The sequence below is a fragment of the Carcharodon carcharias genome (assembly GCF_017639515.1).
Source record: "Carcharodon carcharias isolate sCarCar2 chromosome 38 unlocalized genomic scaffold, sCarCar2.pri SUPER_38_unloc_2, whole genome shotgun sequence".
NCBI classification, from domain to species: domain Eukaryota; kingdom Metazoa; phylum Chordata; class Chondrichthyes; order Lamniformes; family Lamnidae; genus Carcharodon; species Carcharodon carcharias.
This window is the reverse complement of record NW_024470786.1, coordinates 797,902-810,537: the sequence shown is the minus strand read 5'-3', so window position 1 is coordinate 810,537 and position 12,636 is coordinate 797,902. Positions and strand designations below refer to the sequence as shown.

At 52.6% G+C, this 12,636-nt stretch overlaps 1 protein-coding gene across 1 annotated transcript in view; it reads right to left on the bottom strand.

Moving 5' to 3' along the window:
* LOC121274788 (integrin alpha-M-like) overlaps nt 1-12,636 on the bottom strand; it is a 97,126-nt gene that overhangs the window by 25,769 nt on the left and 58,721 nt on the right. The window contains exons 15-19 of the mRNA XM_041182138.1: nt 10,781-10,911; nt 7,648-7,799; nt 6,557-6,696; nt 2,219-2,344; nt 76-149 (exon numbers count right to left, since the gene is read on the bottom strand). Of these exons, the coding sequence (XP_041038072.1) occupies nt 76-149; nt 2,219-2,344; nt 6,557-6,696; nt 7,648-7,799; nt 10,781-10,911 (623 nt within the window). The remainder of the gene's footprint in view (nt 1-75; nt 150-2,218; nt 2,345-6,556; nt 6,697-7,647; nt 7,800-10,780; nt 10,912-12,636) is intronic.

Genomic DNA, 12,636 nt, shown 5'->3' with positions numbered 1-12,636 from the left:
GGGGGGGGGAGGGGGTGGTGTAGGGGGCGTGTGGGTGGGGTGGAGGGAGAGAGGAAGCAGGGGAAAGGTCCTTACCCCACGATGCTGAAATGGACCACCATTTGGTCCTTGCAGATGTTGTCAGCTCCGCACTCCTTCTCGAACGGTAGCTGCCAGGAAGTGAAGATAGCCGGTGAAGAGGGGTACGTCTTCAGGAAATTGAGTCCAGCCTAATAGGGAGCTGGAGCCTCCCCACCCCCACCCCCAACCACTGGCCCCCCTGCTCATCCCTTCCTGTCTACACAGCAAGTTTTGACACAGAGCTGCATGTTAATATGACCCACGCTCTGGCGAAGGAGCAGGCTTTAAGGAACATCTTAAAAGAGAGAGAGAGAGAGAAAGAGGTTTAGGGAGGGTATTCTATGGCTTAGGAGGCCACTCCTGCCCCCAAATCTGCCCCCAGGCAGCTCGAGGTGGAGCAATGGGAATCGGTGGGGGTTGGGGGGGTGGTGGGGGGCATGATCGAGAGGCCGGAACTGGAGGAATGCAGAGATCTCGGAGGGTCGTGGGAGGTTACAGATATAGGGAGGGTTGTAGGGGCTAGAGGAGGTTACAGAGATAGGGAGGGTTGTAGGGGCTGGAGGAGGTTACAGAGATAGGGAGGGTTGTAGGGGCTGGGGGAGGTTACAGAGATAGGGAGGGGTGTAGGGGCTGGAGGCGGTTACAGAGATAGGGAGGGGTGTAGAGACTGGAGGAGGTTACAGAGATAGGGTGGGGTGTAGGGGCTGGAGGAGGTTACAGAGATAGGGAGGGTTGTAGGGGCTGGAGGAGGTTACAGAGATAGGGAGGGGTATAGGGGCTGGAGCAGGTTACAGAGATAGGGAGGGGTGTAGGGGCTGGAGCAGGTTACAGAGATAGGGAAGGGGCAAGGGCCCAGGAGGGATTTGAAAGTAACGGTGAGAACCTTTAAATGGAGGTATTGCTGGACTGGAAGCCAGTGTGGGTCAGCGAGCACAGAGGGTGATGGGTGAGTGTGGACACAGGCAAAAAAATTTTGAGATACATGGAGAGAGAGAGAGAGAGGGCCAGAGAGATTGGGGGCCCCAAGAGAGAGGTTCAGAGAAAGGTACAGAGGGAGGGAGAGAGAGAGAGAGAGTTGGGGATGGGGGACTGAGAGAGGGAGAAATACAGAGATAGAGAGAGAGAGAGAGGTATAGAGGGAGCGAGAGAAAGGGACAGAGAAAGAGAAGGATAGAGAGTGGGGGATAGAGAGAGAGGGACAGAGAGAGAGAGATGCCACCATAGAATGAATACTCCTGTTTATTGAGTTGCTCTTGTTTACTAACCACCCAGTGTTTATTAATCACCTCATATTTATTAATCACCTCATGCTTACTAATCACCCACTGTTTATTAATCACCTCATGTTTATTAATCACATCATGTTTACTAATCACGCACTGTTTATTAATCACCTCATGTTTATTAATCACATCATGTTTACTAATCACCCACTGTTTATTAATCACCTCATGTTTATTAATCACATCATGTTTACTAATCACGCACTGTTTATTAATCACCTCATGTTTATTAATCACATCATGTTTACTAATCACGCACTGTTTATTAATCACCTCATGTTTATTAATCACATCATGTTTATTAATCACCTCTTGTTTACTAATCACCCACTCTTTATTAATCACCTCGTGTTTATTAATCACCTCATGTTTATTAATCACATCATGTTTACTAATCACGCACTGTTTATTAATCACCTAATGTTTATTAATCACATCATGTTTATTAATCACCTCTTGTTTACTAATCACCCACTCTTTATTAATCACCTCGTGTTTATTAATCACCTCATGTTTATTAATCACCTCTTGTTTATTAATCATCTCAAGTATATTAATCACATCATGTTTATTAATCACTTCTTGTTTACTAATCACCCACTGTTTATTAATCACCTCATGTTTACTAATCACCTCTTGTTTACTAATCACCTCATGCTTCTTAATCTCCTCATGTTTACTAATCACCTCATGCTTATTAATCACCTCATGCTTATTAATCACCTCTCGTTTACTAATAACCCACTGTTTATTAATCACTTCATGTTTATTAATCACCTCTTGTTTATTAATCACCTCCAGTTTATTAAACAGCCACCCCTGTCCACGTCTGTTAACACCCGCCTGCCCACCCTGGGGTAACTTCCCACACTCACTTTTCCAATGGAAATTCCTTCCTCTCCTGTCCGTAAAACAGGCGCTGGGCTGTTGCCGGAACTTAGTCCCAGCCCAGTGTAATTCACCTGCACTTCGATGGGATTCAGGAAATCCTGGATACAGCTCTGTGAGAGAGAGAGGGAGAGAAAGACAGGAATTAGCTTGAGCCTCGAAAGAGGCTCTCCCTACCTTCTGGGTGAAGACGCTTCTCCCCAATTACACCTTGGAATTTATTAGTGACTTTCTTCTATTGACGGACACCCGACCCCACCGAGTTCTGGTCTTGCCCGCAAGGGGGAATGTCTTCTCTATGTATACCCTATCGAAACCCCTTTCGTTATCTCAAAGATCTCAATCAGGTCACCCCCTCGGCCTTCTCTGTTCTGGAGAGAAGACAGCAAGCTGGTTCAGACTTTGTTGATGGTTACTGCATTCCGTTAGCACCCGGGAGAGCCGAACATCTTCCCTGGTCTGCAGGAACAGGAGGAGGCCATTCAGCCCCTTGAACCACTGCAATCCCTGTTGGTCAATTTGGAGTGCAGGGATCGAAGTTCGAATTGTCCTCATCAAACACACGAAGGACAGGTACAGCACGGGGTTAGATACAGAGTAAAGCTCCCTCTACACATTCCCCATCAAACACTCCCAGGACAGATACAGCACAGGGTTAGATAGAGAGTAAATCTCCCTCTACACTGTCCCCATCAAACACTCCCAGGACAGGTACAGCACGGGGTTAGATACAGAGTAAATCTCCCTCTACACTGTCCCCATCAAACACTCCCAGGACAGGTAAAGCACAGGGTTAGATACAGAGTAAATCTCCCTCTACACTGTCCCCATCAAACACTCCCAGGACAGGTACAGCACGGAGTTAGATAGAGTAAATCTCCATCTACACTGTCCCCATCAAACACTCCCAGGACAGGTACAGCACGGGGTTAGATACAGAGTAAAGGTCTGTCTACACCGTCGCAATCAAACACTCTAAGGGCAGGGATAGCACGGGGTTAGATACAGAGTAAATCTCCCTCTACACTGTCCCCATCAAACACTCCCAGGACAGATACAGCAAGAGGTTAGATACAGAGTAAAGCTCCCTCTGCACTGTCCCCATCAAACACTCCCAGGACAGGTACAGCACAGGGTTAGATACAGGGCAAATCTCCCTCTACACTGTCCCCATCAAACACTCCCAGGACAGGTACAGCACAGGGTTAGATACAGAGTAAAGCTCCCTCTACACCGTCCCCATCAAACATTCCCAGGACAGGTTCAGCACGGGGTTAGATACAGTAAATCTCCCTCTACACTGTCCCCATCAAACACTCCCAAGACAGGAACAGCACGGGGTTAGATATAGAGTAAATCTCCCTCTACACTGTCCCCATCAAACACTCCCAGGACAGGAACAGCACGGGGTTAGATACAGAGTAAAACTCCCTCTACACTGTCCCCATCAAACACTCCCAGGACAGGTGCAGCACGGGGTTAGATACAGAGTAAAACTCCCTCTACACTGTCCCCATCAAACACTCCCAGGACAGGTACAGCACGGGGTTAGATACAGAGTAAAGCTCCCTCTACACTGTCCCCATCAAACACTCCCAGGACTGGTACAGCACGGGGTTAGATACAGAGTAAATCTCCCTCTACACTGTCCCCATCAAACACTCCCAGGACAGATACAGCATGGGGTTAGATACAGAGTAAATCTCCCTCTACACCGTCCCCATCAAACACTCCCAGGACAGGTGCAGCACGAGGTTAGATACAGAGTAAAACTCCCTCTACACTGTCCCCATCAAACACTCCCAGGACAGGTACAGCACAGGGTTAGATACAGAGTAAATCTCCCTCTACACTGTCCCCATCAAACACTCCCAGGACAGGTACAGCACGGGGTTAGATACAGAGTAAATCTCCCTCTACACCGTCCCCATCAAACACTCCCAGGACAGGTGCAGCACGGGGTTAGATACAGAGTAAAACTCCCTCTACACTGTCCCCATCAAACACTCCCAGGACAGGTACAGCACAGGGTTAGATACAGAGTAAATCTCCCTCTACACTGTCCCCATCAAACACTCCCAGGACAGGTACAGCACAGGGTTAGATACAGAGTAAATCTCCCTCTTCACCGTCCCCATCAAACACTCCCAGGACAGGTTCAGCACGGGGTTAGATACAGAGTAAACCTCCCTCTACACTGTCCCCATCAAACACTCCCAGGACAGGTACAGCACAGAGTTAAATAGAGTAAACCTCCCTCTACACTGTCCCCATCAAACACTCCCAGGACAGGTACAGCACAGAGTTAAATAGAGTAAATCTCCCTCTACACTGGCCCCATCAAACACTCCCAGGACAGGTACAGCACAGGGTTAGATACAGAGTAAAACTCCCTCTACACTGTCCCCATCAAACACTCCCAGGACAGGTACAGCACAGGGTTAGATACAGAGTAAAGCTCCCTCTACACTGTCCCCGTCAAACACTCCCAGGACAGGTACAGCACGGGGTTAGATACAGAGTAAAGGTCTGTCTACACCGTCCCAATCAAACACTCCCAGGACAGGTACAGCACAGAGCTAAATAGAGTAAATCTCCCTCGATACTGTCCCCATCAAACACTCCCAGGACAGGTACAGCACGGGGTTAGATACAGAGTAAAGGTCTGTCTACACTGTCCCCATCAAACACTCCCAGGACAGGTACAGCACGGGGTTAGATACAGAGTAAAACTCCCTCTACACTGTCCCCATCAAACACTCCCAGGACAGGTACAGCACGGGGTTAGAAACAGAGTAAAGCTCCCTCTACACTGTCCCCATCACTCCCAGGACAGGTACAGCATGGGGTTAGATACAGAGTAAATCTCCCTCTACACTGTCCCCATCAAACACTCCCAGGACAGGTACAGCACGGGGTTAGATACAGAGTAAAACTCCCTCTACACTGTCCCCATCAAACACTCCCAGGACAGGTACAGCACGGGGTTAGATACAGAGTAAATCTCCCTCTACACTGTCCCCATCAAACACTCCCAGGACAGGTACAGCACGGGGTTAGATACAGAGTAAATCTCCCTCTACACTGTCCCCATCAAACACTCCCATGACAGGTGCAGCACGGGGTTAGATACAGAGTAAAACTCCCTCGACACTTTCCCCATCAAACATTCCCAGGACAGGTACAGCACGGGGTGAGATACAGAGTAAATCTCCCTCGATTCTGTCCCCATCAAACACTCCCAGGACAGGTACAGCACGGGGTTAGATACAGCGTAAAGCTCTGTCTACACCATCCCAATCAAACACTCTCAGGATAGGTACAGCACGGGTTTCGATACGGCGTAAAGCTCTGTCTACGCCGTCCCCATTAAACACTCCCAGGACAGGAACAGCACGGGGTTAGATACAGAGTAAGGCTCCCTCTACACTGTCCCCATCAAACACTCCCAGGACAGGTTCAGCACGGGGTTAGATACAGAGTAAGGCTCCCTCTACACTGTCCCCATCAAACACTCCCAGGACAGGTACAGCACGGGGTTAGATACAGAGTAAATCTCCCTCTACACTGTCCCCATCAAACACTCCCTGGACAGGTACAGCACGGGGTTAGATACAGAGTAAATTTCCCTCTACACTGTCCCCATCACACACTCCCAGGACAGGTACAGCACGGGGTTAGATACAGAGTAAAACTCCCTCTATAACCTCCCCATCAAACACTCCCAGGACAGGTACAGCACAGGGTTAGATACAGAGTAAAACTCCCCCTACACTGTCCCCATCAAACACGCCCAAGACAGTTACAGCCCGGGGTTAGATACAGAGTAAAGCACCCTCTATACCGTACCCATCAAACACTCCCAGGACAGGTACGGCACGGGGTTAGATACAGAGTAAAATTCCCTCTACACTGTCCCCATCAAACGTTCCCAGGACAGGTACAGCACGGGCTTAGATACAGAGTAAATCTCCCTCTACGCTGTCCCCATCAAACACACCCAGGACAGGTACAGCACAGGGTTAGATACAGAGTAAATCTCCCTCTACACTGTCCACATCAAACACTCTCAGGACAGGTACAGCACAGGGTAAGATACAGAGTAAGTCTCCCTCTACACCGTCCCCATCAAACATTCCCAGGACAGGTACAGCACGGGGTTAGTTACAGAGTAAAGCTCCCTCTACACTGTCCCAATCAAACACTCCCAGGACAGGTACAGCACGGGGTTAGTTACAGAGTAAAGCTCCCTCTACACTGTCCCCATCAAACACACCCAGGACAGGTACAGCACGGGGTTAGATACAGATTAAATCTCCCCACACCTGAACTTGTATCTTGGGTTTCAGGCATATTTTTTTGCTCAGTTTGAAGGATCCCTTGGCATCTGACTTCAGTTCAGCTCTTTCTATCTTTCGACCTGTGTCCAAATTCACCTCGTAGCTGAAGTCAAGCGACGGGGTACCTACAGGAACAGAACAGAGCGTTTCTGGGAGGCACAATGGTTCCAAGGGGGGACGACATAATTTATGATGGAAGTCAAGGCCTTGGAGACTTCCCAGAACTGTTCCAGGGATCTGGGGACTTGAGATTGGAGGAGCTAGGATTGTTCTCCTCGGAGCAGAGCAAGGTTAAGGGGAGATGAAGGGTTACGCGGGAGTGAGTTACAGACTGGAATCTAATCGAGGGGTTCGGGGTGGTTTATATATAGAATAACAGCTACCCGGGTGTGTGTTACAGACTGGAATCTAATCGAGGGGTTCGGGGTGGTTTATATATAGAATAACAGATACCCGGGAGGGAGTTACAGACTGGAATCTAATCGAGGGGTTCGGTGTGGTTTATATATAGAATAACAGATACCTGGAAGGGAGTTACAGATGGGAATCTAATCGAGGGGTTCGGGGTGGTTTATATATAGAATAACAGATACCCGGGAGTGAGTTACAGACTGGAATCTAATCGAGGGGTTCGAGGTGGTTTATATATAGAATAACATATACCCGGGAGGGAGTTACAGACTGGAATCTAATCGAGGGGTTCGGGGTGGTTTATATATAGAATAACATATACCCGGGAGGGAGTTACAGACTGGAATCTAATCGATGGGTTCAGGGTGGTTTATATATAGAATAACAGATACCCGGGAGTGAGTTACAGACTGGAATCTAATCGAGGGGTTCGGGGTGGTTTATATATAGAATAACAGATACCCGGGAGTGAGTTACAGACTGGAATCTAATCGAGGGGTTCGGGGTGGTTTATATATAGAATAACAGATACCCGGGAGTGAGTTACAGACTGGAATCTAATCGAGGGGTTCAGGGTGGTTTATATATAGAATAACAGATACCCGGGAGGGAGTTACAGACGGGAATCTAATCGAGGGTTTTTATAAATGGTAGAATTGATATACCCGATATTTTCTTTGTCAGTTGCCTGATGGTGAAGCAAATTTCGGCATCTATTTTGGGTCCAATAGCGTTGTCCGGACAATCTACGTCTTTCAACATTATCTTCGTTGGATTGAATGTCATAGTGATGGTCACATCCATAACCGGCCGGGATCTGTGAAAATATTCCAATTATCCTGTGCCCTGCTTCCCCTGGCCTGATGGAGGCCTGCTCTACATGCCCCAATCCCTGTCGCCCTCTCCAGCCCACACTAGTCCCCAATCTCTCCCTCATTCTGGCCCACGTGAGGCCTGTTCTACAGGCCCCAATCCCTGTCGCCCTCTCCAGCCCACACTAGTCCCCAATCTCTCCCTCATTCTGGCCCGCATGGAGGCCTGTTCTACAGGCCCCAATCCCTGTCGCCCTCTCCAGCCCACACTAGGCCCCAATCTCTCTCTCATTCTGGCCCACGTGAGGCCTGTTCTACAGGCCCCAATCCCTGTCGCCCTCTCCAGCCCACACTAGGCCCCAATCTCTCCCTCATTCTGGCCCACGTGAGGCCTGTTCTACAGGCCCCAATCCCTGTCGCCCTCTCCAGCCCACACTAGGCCCCAATCTCTCCCTCATTCTGGCCCACGTGAGGCCTGCTCTACAGGCCCCAATCCCTGTCGCCCTCTCCAGCCCACACTAGGCCCCAATCTCTCCCTCATTCTGGCCCACGTGAGGCCTGCTCTACAGGCCCCAATCCCTGTCGCCCTCTCCAGCCCACACTAGGCCCCAATCTCTCCCTCATTCTGGCCCACGTGAGGCCTGTTCTACAGTCTCCAATCCCTCTGTCTCTCAATAGTCAACATCCTGGGGGTTACCATTGACCAGAAACTGAACTGGACCAGCCATATAAACACTGTGGCTACAAGAGCAGGTCAGAGGCTGGGAATCCTGCGGAGAGTAACTCACCTCCTGACTCCCCAAAGCCTGTCCACCATCTACAAGGCACCAGTCAGGAGTGTGATGGGACACTCCCCACTTGCCTGGATGAGTGCGGCTCCCACAACACTCAAGAAGCTCGACACCATCCAGGACAAAGCAGCCCCCGCTCGATCGGCCCCCCATCCACAAACATTCACTCCCTCCACCACTGACGCACAGTAGCAGCAGTGTGTGTACCATCTACAAGATGCACTGCAGCAACTCACCAAGGCTCCTTCGACAGCGCCGCCCAAACCCACCACCTCTACCATCTAGAAGGACAAGGGCAGCAGACACATGGGGAACGCCAGCACCTGGAAGTTCCTCTCCGAGCCCCTCACCATCCCGACTTGGAAATATATTGGCCTTTCCTTCACTGTCGCTGGGTCCAAATCCTGGAACTCCCTCCCTAACAGCGCCGTGGGTGTACCTACACCACACGGACAAAATCCTGGAACTCCCTCCCTAACAGCGACGTGGGTGTACCTACACCACACGGACAAAATCCTGGAACTCCCTCCCTAACAGCGACGTGGGTGTACCTACAGCACACGGACAAAATCCTGGAACTCCCGCCCTAACAGCGCCGTGGGTGTACCTACACCACACGGGGACTGCAGCGGCTCAAGAAGGCGGCTCACCCACCACCTTCTCAAGGGGCAATTAGGGATGGGCAATAAACGCTGGGCCCGGCCAGAGATGCCCACATCCAGTAAATGAATAAAAAGATATCCTGAGGCCTGTTTTATGGACCCTGACCATTCTGTCTGTCCAGTTTAGGTGAGGCTAGTTTTATCAGCCTCAATATTTCACTTCCTGCCAAACAAACTGATCTCTTTATAAAGAGACACTAGAGTTTGGTTTTCCATCTTTTCTGTATTTAACTGTATTGGCTTCTTTCTCTCTCTCTCTGTATGTTTCTCTCTTCTGTTTCTCTCTCTCTCTCTCTCCCTGTGTCCCTGTCACTCTTTCCATCTCTCTCTATCTGTCTTTCTCTCTCTCTCTGTCTGTTTCTCTCTCTCTCTGTTTCCCTCTCTCTTCCTGTCACTCTCTCCATCTCTCTTTATCTGTCTTTCTCTCTCTCTCTGTCTGTTTCTCTCTCTGTCTGTCTGTTTCTCTCTGTCTGTTTCTCTCTCTCTCCCTGTCTCCCTCTCTCTTCCTGTCACTCTCTCCGTCTCTCTCTATTTGTCTTTCTCTCTCTCTCTGTCTGTTTCTCTCTCTGTCTGTCTGTTTCTCTCTGTCTGTTTCTCTCTCTCTCCCTGTCTCCCTCTCTCTTCCTGTCACTCTCTCCATCTCTCTCTATTTGTCTTTCTCTCTCTCTCTGTCTGTTTCTCTCTCTCTCTCTCCCTGTCTCCCTCTCTCTTCCTGTCACTCTCTCCATCTCTCTCTATCTGTCTTTCTCTCTCTCTCTGTCTGTTTCCCTCTCTCTCTGTCTGTTTCTCTCTCTCTCTCTCTCCCTGTCTCTTCCTGTCACTCTCTCCGTCTCTCTCTATCTGTCTTTCTCTCTCTCTCTGTCTGTTTCTCCCTCTCTCTCTGTTTCCCTCTCTCTTCCTATCACTCTCTCCATCTCTCTCTATCTGTCTTTCTCTCTCTCTCTCTGTCTGTTTCTCTCTGTCTGTTTCTCTCCCTTCTGTCTCTCTCTCTCTCTCTCTCTCCCTGTCTCCCTCTCTCTTCCTGTCACTCTCACCGTCTCTCTCTCTGTCTGACTTTCTCTCTCTGTCTTTCTCTCTCTCCCTCTGTCTGTCTATCTCTCTATCTTTCTCTGTCGATCTCTCTCTCTGTCTTCCTGTCTGTCTCTCACTCTCTGACTCTCTCTCTCTTTGTCTTTCTCTCTCTCTGTGGCTCTCTCTGTCTTTCTCTCTCTCTCTGTCTCTCTCTTTCGCTCTCTCTATCTCCCCATCTCTCTGTCTCTGTCTAGCTTTCTCTCTGTCTCTCTCTTCCTTTCTGTCTCTGTCTCTCTCTCTCCCCCTCTCTGCCTGTCTCCTTCTCTCTCTGTCTCACTGTGTCTCTCTTGTTCTCTCTCTCCTGTGTGGGCTCAGCCATGGGGTTCACCATTCCTTGTGCTTCCGTATGACCGCCTTACTGCGTGAATGGCTAACCCCCCCGTGTAGGGGTCTGGGGGTGGGGGGTGGTGGGGGGAGGAGAGGGAGGCAAGTTGGAGGGCGAAAGGGATCTTACCAACTTACCGGAAAACAAAGATCTTCCCTAGGGCACCTACAGCGATGTCGGTGAGCCCATCCCCACTGACGTCCATGGATCCATCGATGGACTGGCCAAAGTACTTGAGGCCGTAGTGGAATCCTGGTGACCGGATGCGCTGTGGGAATGGAAACAGGGATAAGCAGCCATTCGAGAGGGGGGCAGGGAGCAGGCAGAGTGCCAAAGGTCAAAAGCTGCAATCGGCACAGGTCAAGAAAGGGCGGGGGTCCCTCTGTACCCCCGCGACGCCCGGATCCCTCTGTACCCCCGCGACGCCCGGATCCCTCTGTACCCCCGCGACGCCCGGATCCCTCTGTACCCCCGCGACGCCCGGATCCCTCTGTAACACCGTGATGCCCGGATCCCTCTGTACCCCCGGGTCCCTCTGTACCGCCGCGACGCCCGGATCCCTCTGTACCGCCGCGACGCCCGGATCCCTCTCTACCTCTGCGACACCCGGATCCCTCTCTACCCCCGCGACGCCCGGATCCCTCTCTACCCCTGCGACACCCGGATCCCTCTCTACCCCCGCAACACCCGGATCCCTCTGTACCCCCGCGACGCCCGGGTCCCTCTGTACCCCCGGGTCCCTCTGTACCCCCGCGACGCCCGATCCCTCTGTACCCCCGCGACACCCGGATCCCTCTGTACCCCCGCGACGCCCGGATCCCTCTGTACCCCCGCGACGCCCAGATCCCTCTGTACCCCCGCGACGCCCGGATCCCTCTGTACCCCCGCGACGCCCGGGTCCCTCTGTACCCCCGGGTCCCTCTGTACCCCCGCGACGCCCGGATCCCTCTGTACCCCCGCGACGCCCGGATCCCTCTGTACCCCTGCGACGCCCGGGTCCCTCTGTACCCCCGGATCCCTCTGTACCCCCGTGACGCCCGGGTCCCTCTGTACCCCCGGGTCCCTCTGTACCCCCGTGACGCCCGGATCCCTCTGTACCCCCGCGACGCCCGGATCCCTCTGTACCCCCGCGACGCCCGGGTCCCTCTGTACCCCCGGGTCCCTCTGTACCCCTGCGACGCCCGGATCCCTCTGTACCCCCGCGATGCCCGGATCCCTCTGTACCCCCGCGATACCCGGATCCCTCTGTACCCCCGCGATGCCCGGATCCCTCTGTACCCCCGCGATGCCCGGATCCCTCTGTACCCCCGCGACGCCTGGATCCCTCTGTACCCCCGCGATGCCCGGATCCCTCTCTACCCCCGCGACGCCTGGATCCCTCTGTACCCCCGCGACGCCCGGATCCCTCTGTACCTCCGCGACGCCCGGGTCCCTCTGTACCCCCGGGTCCCTCTGTACCCCCGCGATGCCCGGATCCCTCTGTACCCCCGCGATGCCCGGATCCCTCTGTACCCCCGCGACGCCTGGATCCCTCTGTACCCCCGCGATGCCCGGATCCCTCTGTACCCCCGCGACGCCCGGGTCCCTCTGTACCCCCGTGACGCCCGGGTCCCTCTGTACCCCCGGGTCCCTCTGTACCCCCGGGTCCCTCTGTAACCCCACGACACCCGGATCCCTCTCTACACCCGCGACGCCCGGATCCCTCTGTACCCCCGCGACGCCCGGATCCCTCTGTAACACCGTGACGCCCGGATCCCTCTGTACCCCCGGGTCCCTCTGTACCGCCGCGACGCCCGGATCCCTCTGTACCGCCGCGACGCCCGGATCCCTCTGTACCCCCGCGACGCCCGGATCCCTCTGTAACACCGTGATGCCTGGATCCCTCTGTACCCCCGGGTCCCTCTGTACCGCCGCGACGCCCGGATCCCTCTGTACCGCCGCGACGCCCGGATCCCTCTCTACCCCTGCGACACCTGGATCCCTCTCTACCCCC